Source organism: Tyto alba, unplaced genomic scaffold (assembly GCF_018691265.1).
Source record: "Tyto alba isolate M040663 unplaced genomic scaffold, T.alba_DEE_v4.0 Super-Scaffold_17, whole genome shotgun sequence".
NCBI classification, from domain to species: domain Eukaryota; kingdom Metazoa; phylum Chordata; class Aves; order Strigiformes; family Tytonidae; genus Tyto; species Tyto alba.
The window spans coordinates 13978501-13987825 of NW_024881279.1; the positions used below are offsets into that span (position 1 = coordinate 13978501).

General features: G+C 41.7%; 1 protein-coding gene and 1 long non-coding RNA gene across 3 annotated transcripts in view; one reads left to right on the top strand and one right to left on the bottom strand.

The window, feature by feature from the left end:
- Window positions 1-8559, top strand: part of HTR4 (5-hydroxytryptamine receptor 4) — a 143505-nt gene extending 134946 nt beyond the window's left edge. For both annotated transcript variants that reach the window (XM_042790265.1, XM_033005966.2), the window contains one exon: window positions 5674-8559. In XM_042790265.1, coding sequence (XP_042646199.1) covers window positions 5674-5761 — 88 coding nt within the window. In that variant the 3' untranslated portion in view covers window positions 5762-8559. The remainder of the gene's footprint in view (window positions 1-5673) is intronic.
- On the bottom strand, window positions 2801-6838 carry LOC116964910. Its single transcript, XR_004409028.2, has 2 exons — window positions 6762-6838; window positions 2801-3049 (listed from the first exon to the last, which is right to left on the bottom strand). It is a non-coding gene; the product is annotated as an uncharacterized LOC116964910 (long non-coding RNA).
- Window positions 8560-9325: the final 766 nt, after the last annotated feature.

The window sequence follows — 9325 nt, forward strand, 5'->3', positions numbered from 1 at the left end:
TTTTGGTTTTGCTGAAATTTAATGCTTGGTTTAATCTGAAATCTTTCATTTGAGATGCAAGGAGTTGACAAAAAATATTATTTTAAAAAATAATATTAATAAAAATAATAAAGGACAATTCCCTCCAAAAAAACCCAACAAATTGCAGTGCTTTTAAATGAAAATTTTCATTTGTCATTTTTACAGATTTATTGCTTTTTAATTTTTTTTTAAAAGACAAATCCATAGAAACTGGCACAAACTCAGGGAAACTTTCAGTGACACAAAACATGTAGATTTATTTATTTTCTTATTCTCTCAAATTTTTAAGAATGTCACAGTTAAAACTTGCTCCTTGCCTGACTGCCATGCCCGAGTTCCCTCCATCAGTCCAGCAGGGAGTCACTAATGAACTGCCAGCAACAAAGCCAAAATCCCAGTTCAGGGATGTCCAAGGACCACTGTTCCATTGCAGTTAGAGGCAATTTTCTTGAACTGTGTGAGCATGAGATCAGTAGAAGACTCTCACAGGCTAGCACATCTGTAAAGTCACTGTTGCAGCCGGCGGTAGAGTATACTACAGGCTTCAAACAATTTAATGTGAACTGCTAAGAAGAGCACTTACTGAAAATAATTTGATACAAGGATTTTATCTCCTGTTCTTGCATTACCAGGGGCTATTTAGAAACTCCAGCAGTAACTATTCTGCATTTATAATATGAAATTTGCAAAAACAATGAAACTTCGTGCTTATCAGCTTTTGGTATAGTTCATGTCTAAACTTTCCCAGACTTTGCAGCCATTTGTGTACCCAGCTGAGACACCATGCACTGAGCTACCCTGGCAGAACCATAAATACACCCACCCGCCGGCTTCTGCAGCAACACTGACCTCTCGGTGTCTGAATGCGTGTGACAATGTGTCCTTCATTTTCTGGGCAGAAGGGGAGTGTATTTAGGTGGCAGAAGTCCCCGGGGTGCCGAGAGTTAACAGCTCTGGGTAACTAACACAGACACACACCCAGCCACACAAAACCAAACCCTTCCCAAGCCAGACCAGAGACAGCTGCAAAACCTCACCTCAGCCTCCAGTGAACGTCAAGACAACAGGAACCACCTTCTGCCAGTTAAAAAATTTAAGCAATTACTAATGTAAACAGGTGTATTGGGGAAGGATTACTAACCAGAGAGCAAAAACAGCTGAGCACCTACTGAGTGTTTAGGATGGGTCTGGCCCCCTCCACTAATCTGCCTTCAGCCCAGCTGAAAGCTTTGCCATTCTTGGACAGTTGTGGGCATATATTTTATTCTTTTTTTTTTTTTTTTTTTCTCTGCTATTATTATGACCCTCTAGCTAAAATTATTTCTCCTGACAGGGTCAAAGGGGCAGAAGCTGCTGAGGGAACACTAAGCCTGCTCTTCAGAGGCTTTGGAAAGCGCAGGAGATGCTACCACACAAGTCCTTTAGTCCATTAGTGATTCAGTGGTAGCTAGGGTAGGCTGTCTTTGCTCTCTGTCAGTTTGTTATTAATGACCAGTATCTACTAATGTGATCCAAACCCTCACAGAGTTTCTGTACCTGCGAGACTCCCCTTGCCCTTCACAGCAGCCACCAGGATTAACTGCCTGCAGGCTGATGAACTAGAGTTTGCAGGGAGTTTAGGGAAGAAGGATGGATATGAGTGTTCAGAGCAAGGACTATGATCAAAACCAGGGGAGTAATTAATGGATAAAACAGCTGCAGAACTGCAAGCTGTGCTTTCCAGGCACTTCGCTGGTGCAGCAGAGCCATGGGCATGTGTAATCAGCGTAGGCAGCTTTACACAGATACTGCAAGCGTGAAGGGCTGGTAGGAGGCATTTTTGGGAAAGAGCAGATACCTTCCAATTCCCTCTGTTCCCTGCTGCCCAGGAGACCCCAGGCACAATCTCCAGAGAGGCTCCCTTCTGGAAACTGGACTAGTGGCTGTGAGCTGTGATTGATGGATGGCCCACACACCATCAGGGTATTGCTTCCCCTCCTCCCGCAGAATTTTGTGTTCAGAGCCAGGAGCCCTGCCCCAAAATTGCCCTGCTTTCTGCTTTTCAGCAAGACAGGTGTGATCCCGGGGACAGAGCTGGATGCTGGGAGTTTGCTCATTAGGAGAGGACTAAGCATGGACCTCAGGCTCTGTGAAAACAGGCACTGTTTTTCATTATGGTTGGGGAGGCCAAAAGCCAGCAACTTTTTGTCTTTGCTTCCTCAATAAATTGTACAAGTTGGTGTGGGGGATAGCTATGCAGGGAATGAAAGTGGGAAGATGACAAACAGACACTACATCCCCTTGCTGTTTTCTCCCCAGCTTTTGCCAATTTCCCAGAATAATGCTGGAGCTTCTTGTTCTGGTCATGGGTCTACAGAGGGCAAAACCACATAGCTCCCCTCTGCTGTGCTGAAAGCTAATCAAACCAGTTAATTAACGAGTCCATTGGACTGTCAGAAACAGCAGGAGATGCAGAAGCAATTATCTCCAAATTGGTCATCATCACAATTAAAATACCATTTGGCAAGTATGTGAGTAGCCTGCAGCAGGATCCCTTTATAGGTGGTAATGCATTTTCATTATTGGGTTTTATTGCAGGGTGGTGGCGTTTATGATCTCAGTAAAGCTGTCAGGTGAAATGACAGTAACACTCGCCCCCAGCTCTGGGAGGAGTCGGATACAGAGGGCAGAGGCAGCCTGGGATGCTATTTGTAATTGAGCTGGGTGGCTTGACGTGCCAGCGTGTACAGATTCCAACAAGGGAACTCATTATAGGCAGGAAAGCTGAGCAACTAATTTGTTGCAGATAATTTATTTAATGCATTTAAACAGTTTAAATTCTTTTTCCTGCTCACATATTGTGGCTTCATGAGATGTATTCATTACTCAAACCTGCTTGATATTTTCCCTTGATAAATTTCTCTTGAAGCATTCAGCCCACACATGCAGGGTCCGAGTGTTGTTTTCTTCTTTGTGGTGGGTTAAGATAAATCCCATGGTGCTTGGCTTCTCAGCTGGGTGAGAGCTGAGGCACATTAGGTGTGCGTTCCTGTAGGTGAGGCAAAAATGAGTTTCAGGTGCAGCTGTGCTTTCTCCCTGAAACTTGCTTCCCATAGATACTAATGCCTGAAAAATTAGTTGTATTTTCAGAGAGCAGATCAGTTAAGATGTCATGGTGTGAAAAAAAGCAGGGCTGTTATAATCCTGTCCTTTATCCATCAGTAAATTGGTGCCCTGTAACTGGCAGGTAGCTTTGAACTTTCACTTGAAGGGAAAAACTACAGTATGTGAAAACAATCCTGGTAACACAAAAGCCTGCCAGTGGAGGACTCCTTTAAGAGTTTCCTGAAGATGTTGGTAAGGTTTTTAGGAATGATGTGCCAGTACCCAGAGCAAGCCATCACCCCTGCGTGCAACTTTTGCACCCTGCATACAAATGCTCTTTCCTCCTCTCCTACAGTCCTCTTTCCCCACAGGGTAAACAGCTGGAAGTGCTGAACTAACTGCCAGAGGCTTCAGACACTTTGTGCCACAGGGATCCTCGGACACCTTAATGACTTCTCTTTAGCTTAATGCATCTTTGTAACAAACGGCATCACCTGCTAAACTGCTGATCTTGCACAACTGTTTTCTGACTCCTGCAGAAGAAGAGGAAAGGTTTGGCTCTTTGGATACCCTGTATGAAGTCAGCTTTCAGTGCCTGTCTGTTGTGCTTCTGAGCAAGTCCCAAGCTGCTCTGAACAGTGTCTGCCTTGTCTGCAGAGCTGGGGGTCTCCTGGCTCTCATCCTCTGTGTCACAGTTTGTGGCAGAGGCTTTGCCATGCTAGAGGTTTCTTTGGTGGAATCCGTCCCACAACGTGCTGTGTCTGACTTGGTCTATAAAACTAAAATTACGCTGCGATTTGTATGCTTCATGGTCATCTAATTGGAGTGTCTGTTCAGTGTTAGATTCAAAATGTCTTGTTTCTTACATCAAGTCTGTATCTTGTTGGTAGAACTAGTACATTTTTGAAATTTACGATCATTATTTAAAGTGATAGAGTGCTAAGGGAGTATGTTCAGTGGGTATATCTGCACATACGGTGACCTGTATTAAGGCAACGAAGCTTGACCATGTTGAAAACCAGCATCTAGTACATTAGAGGGTAAATTCCTCCAGGAATATTCACCAGGGCAAATTCGACAGGTAGTACAGTTTATACCCTGGCTTTCATTTTGAGTCCATGGCTGATCTACTGGAACTAAGGGATACATCATTTGTAGGATATTCAGATCATCTACTTCAGACATTTCAGTGGCATTGTAAGCACCGTAATTAGGAGTCCAAGTTCCAGGTATACTCAGTGGAGAAAAATGCATCCAGATTAATAATGCCAAGTAAATTGCTGTCACAGTATCAGTTTTTTAATATGTGGACAATGAGAAGTTCCTGACCTTTTCTCTAATGATTATTCAGACAAGTCCTGAGGCTGATAGTACTTCTCTTCCCTCTGCCAACAGCAGGAGAACTGATATATTCTTCTATTTCCTTAGGCCTTTTTCTTTTTTTAATCTTTATTGGGATGCAGGTATTTCAAGCATGTCTTGGATGTTTGTTACTAAGAGAAATAATGTATCTACATCTCTAAAGACTTGGGAGAGGAAAATCTTAGCAGAGACTTGATTTCCCCAATATGAATTTGGACTAGGGAAATACATATTTTTACAGTTATTTTTGCAGCTTCCTACTTCTGGATGTCCTTGAAGCATGGTTTGATTCAGCTTTAGTTTAAATTAAATGGACTGCCAAGGGAAGATACCTGGATTGCTCTTTACCCTTCAGGGGGTTTGCAAGCAAGAATGATTAGATGTGAAATTCTAGAAAGATGTGCTAAATCAGTTTTACTCCAGTTAGCCAATATTTTTGCTATCAACTCAGATCCGCTTATTCCTACTAAGCATTTCACACCACTTTGGGAAAAGAGCTGCATGTCATTAGCAAACTAAATCAACAGTTCTGTTCAGAAAGCCATGTGGAGATGGGCAGCAGGAAATGGGCTGGTAGATGAGGCACAGGGTAAGAGATAATGTGGAATTCCTTACAACTGAATTCTGCTTTTCCATATCTGGCCCAGAGCCTGGAAAAATATCAGAAAGGTATATACATGACACGATACCTCTGAAGGACATAAAACCTAAACAGCAGTGGTTTGATAAGACATACTAGAATTGGCATTAAACCACCTTTGCAAAAGACTACTTTCTTTTGTAAGTGGAAATGCCCTGAGTTGTTGGTCTTGGTTTCATCTTAAACAACATTCACTTCCCAGACTAGTCTCAAATGATTCCTTAAGTGCTTGCATTGAAGACATTAACCAAAGTGCCTTCAACTTAGTCCACCCACAGATAATCAGTTCTTTCTTAGTTCTTTGGTCTGGTTTCCTCCCATTTGCAGCTGCACCTTAGATACATGAAAACCAACAAGTTCTTGTTTTTCAGGGATTGCCTTGTCTGTGTCAAACTGAAGATTTGGTTTCCTGTCATGGGGTGAAGTAGGGATTCATATTTGCTTAATGTGGGATCTGGATATTTGGAAGATGTACTGTCTTAAGATGTACTTCAGGGTTTTCAAGAACTCAGTTTAGATAAGCTTATCCTTCTAACTAGCACTAACAAATCTTTTTCTACTCCCAGATACACTGTTTTACGTAATGGCCATCATCAGGAACATGAGAAGCTTCCCATCCACAATGACCCTGAATCCCAAGAGTCCTGTTTCTAGCCACTGTACTAGAAGAGGAATGGCCCAGCTGAAGGAACAGATTTCTTTTAGGATACCCAAAGGATTCATGGACAGCAGGACTTTATGAAAACTCATACATCTGCACTGTCATGGTGCCTCCTGCACTGACTTCATATGAATATCCAGCTGCATGTGTGTAGATTGATGGGAGAATGGGAAGGAACATGGGTGGAAAGGTTATGGAGACTTTCCTGTATCTGCAAGGACAGTGGACTATATGACTCTGTCAGCCTTACTCCAGGAGTGAGCTGATTTCTGTCAATGTAAGGGAACAACACAGATACAAGCCACTCAGTGCAGGGTCTTCTGTTACTACTTTCCAGTTGCCATCTGTGTACAAGCCACCTCTCAGTACTGTGATATCACGATCTTAAAGATTACAAGTTCTGGTTAAAGCCCTAACATGATGTAAGACTAAATGCCTGCTTTATCTGCACCACATCCTGCCTTCCGGTGACCAGATGCTGTCAGGAGAGAAACACCACTACGTTTTCTTCAGCAAAATAAGAGGAAATGTTTGCTATTTGATTATAGTTACTGGTGAAATGTCAGCATGAGCTGCTGATTCGCCCTACCCTGCAGAGCTTTCTTTGTAAATGCTTTTCTTGTGTTTCCTGGCCAAGTTCATTGGTAGAAGACTCATAGGGTGTATATAGTGCCTGACAAGGTGGAGTGGGACCTACAGAGACATTTCACTGCTAACAGGAGGTCCTGCAAATGCTGCTTCAATCCAGCCCAGTCGCTAAAAGACAGAGGCCACCCTCTGCCATTCGGAGGCAAATGGACGGGCTGTGGCTCCCAAACCCCAGGCAAGCTGCCAGTGCTGTCCTCTTCTGAGCAAACTTTGGGCATTCTTACCAAGAAGAAAGGTTGGCCAAGAGACAAAGTCAGTCTGTAATAGATCACTAAGTGCCATCTTGAAAAATACACCATCTAAAAGACTTTTCTATCTACATTGGAAAGACAGACTTCTACTTACATTTTCCGTCTTTATTTTTCTATTTGTTTCTTTTCTCTTCCAGTTGAGGCAAGAAGTTTCAAGACTTTCAAATATCACCATATGCACATCTCTGTTTGCATGTAGATGTTGCTACATTCCTTGTGAGCTGCTTCCACATTTGCATGGAAAGGGTAGGCAAGACTGTAGACTTCGAAACTTTGGGAAAATGCAGCGGGAAATATGCAGGATCAAGACTACAAGCCTCTACCCTTTTTAGATGAAGATCTAACCCAGAGATGCCACCCTGAGCCTAGAAAATAAAAATGTACTTTGTTATATTGAGTAATCATGTACAGATATTTTTAATGTAAAAAGAAAAGGTGACATTATTTATTATTTTTTATCAGGAACATGTGGGTTTTTTCATGAAAAGCTTCTAGACCCAGGAGCTTAACATTATATGTAGTATTATTTAGTAATATTTCTGTTGCTATGTGACAGGTATTTACTGTAAACAAACAAACAAACCTGTTTTGAACAAACAAAAATGTTGCTCGGTAGGGAAAAAATTTGTGCATGATAAGAGCAACTGGTTTCCTTGCTATGGTATTTGACTTCTTTAAAAACTTCTTCCACATAAAATTCACTATCAAGCTTCATATCATGCTCCTTTAGGATTCAAAGGCCACTGGGCAGGAACAGCCCTAATTAAAAGAAGCCAGACACCGATGTAGAAAATCGCCAGCAGTTAGAGAAAAAACTGTTGTTGTTTATGGTCATAGGTGTGGATGGGAAGAACATGAGCTATTTGAAAAGAGAAGGTGAGATAGTTTGAGCCAATTCCAGGTTCATCATTAGGAATAGTGACCTGTTTTAACAGGGTTGTGTTTCCAAAATAACTCATTATCAGTTCAACTCTATTGTTAACACCAAAACAGAACAGTGTGTGAAAAAAATTGGCCATTATTGAAAGTTTGGAAAAAATCCATCCAGGGCTGCTTCAGTCCTCTGATTTACACCTCCGTGGAACTGCTCACATGAGTTTTTGTCTGGATTTGGGTATGCAAGCCTGCAGAATGGGTTGTTTTGGTTTCACCTCAAGTATTAAATTTCCTAAAGAAATCCTGTAAAAGCTTTTCTCTGTCCCCATTAAAAGGTGTCAAAGTATTGGTATGGAATTTCTCAGAGTGATATGGAAACAGCAGCATGGGGATGCTATAGCGATAGTATTGTTTCCGCTGTTGTCCTTGAAGTGTTGTTTTCTCCTGTATTTTTATGTGCTATAGTAATATATCTCTCCTTAATTTAAAATGAACTTCTCAACACTGAGTTTTATTCACGGGCAGTGTTCGGAAGGCTCTATCAATGAGATCAGTAGCTCACTAGCCAAAATGGTCAACAGCTCCAACTGGAAAAAATGCTCCAATTCCAAACATTGTATTTGAATGAAATCCCAAACACAAAATGTCTATGTTCTGTGTCATCCCTGGCTAATTGTTCATTGGACTCAGTAAACCTGTCATGAACCACCTGGCAGCTCCTGCTTAATAAGTCAATAATTTCAGCAATGCTTCTGTGAACCAAGCAAGTGACATTGTCCATCATCAATACTGTTAGAATTTCTATGGAAAAGAAGCTGTCTCATGGAAAGGACCTGTACTCGATTTCCTTTGCTAAACGTAGCTGCTGCTGTAGCCTCTGAGTTCATCTTCTCATTGACCATTTTGGCTGGAAGTGTCAGAGTCTTTGCCTGTGCTGAATAATGTGTAACACATTGGCTGTTTCTAAAAATAAAAAATTCTCTGTGTACATTGCAGTAAACTCCAGCCCATGCTAATATCTTGTACTGTTTTCACTCAAAACATAAGATGCCAATAAGTAATACTTTCTACCTGCCTTGCAATATACTCAAAGAGCTCTAACAGCAAGGGAGAATCTGGCCCCATTCCTTTGAAAATACCAATGAGCTCTTGGGTTATAATACAAGTTCCTAACATTTATCTACCAGAACAATCCTGCCTCCTGTACCAAGTTCTCATGCACTGGCGCTCTTTCCCTCCACACTTTTGCTTAGATTGTTACTGAGCCCTCTTTCTCCCTTACCTTATCTCTCACTCTCTACACTGAGAAGTCACTGCTCAAGGCAGGCATTTGCAAATGGGGAGTCAGATATACTTTTGTGTGGCTGTTTCTCTGAGTTTCCAAGTGAATTTGACCAAAAAAAGTCTCCTTTCTTCCTTCCTTTCCATCTGTTTCCCGCCATCTCTCACAGATTTACCTAATAACCATATATTTATTTCTTCACATAAATATACTAGTACTCATCAGCAGATTATCACACCACCACATTCCTGGTCTGGGAACACTTTACATTTTTCTGAATGCAGTAAGCCTCTGAAGTGTGAAGCATAATGCCTGCTGTAGTTGTTTTCTTGGATTACAACTGATAACACTTTTCCTTGCCAGAGGTAATGTGCTAGCAGAACAGCTAGCTACTAAGAAATTGGCTAGCTGGACCTTTGCTAAACTGTCTTCAGGAGGCTGCTCTGTCAACACAGTTGTATTTCCATATTTCTGTATTCTTCTAGGCTCCAGAAGCATTT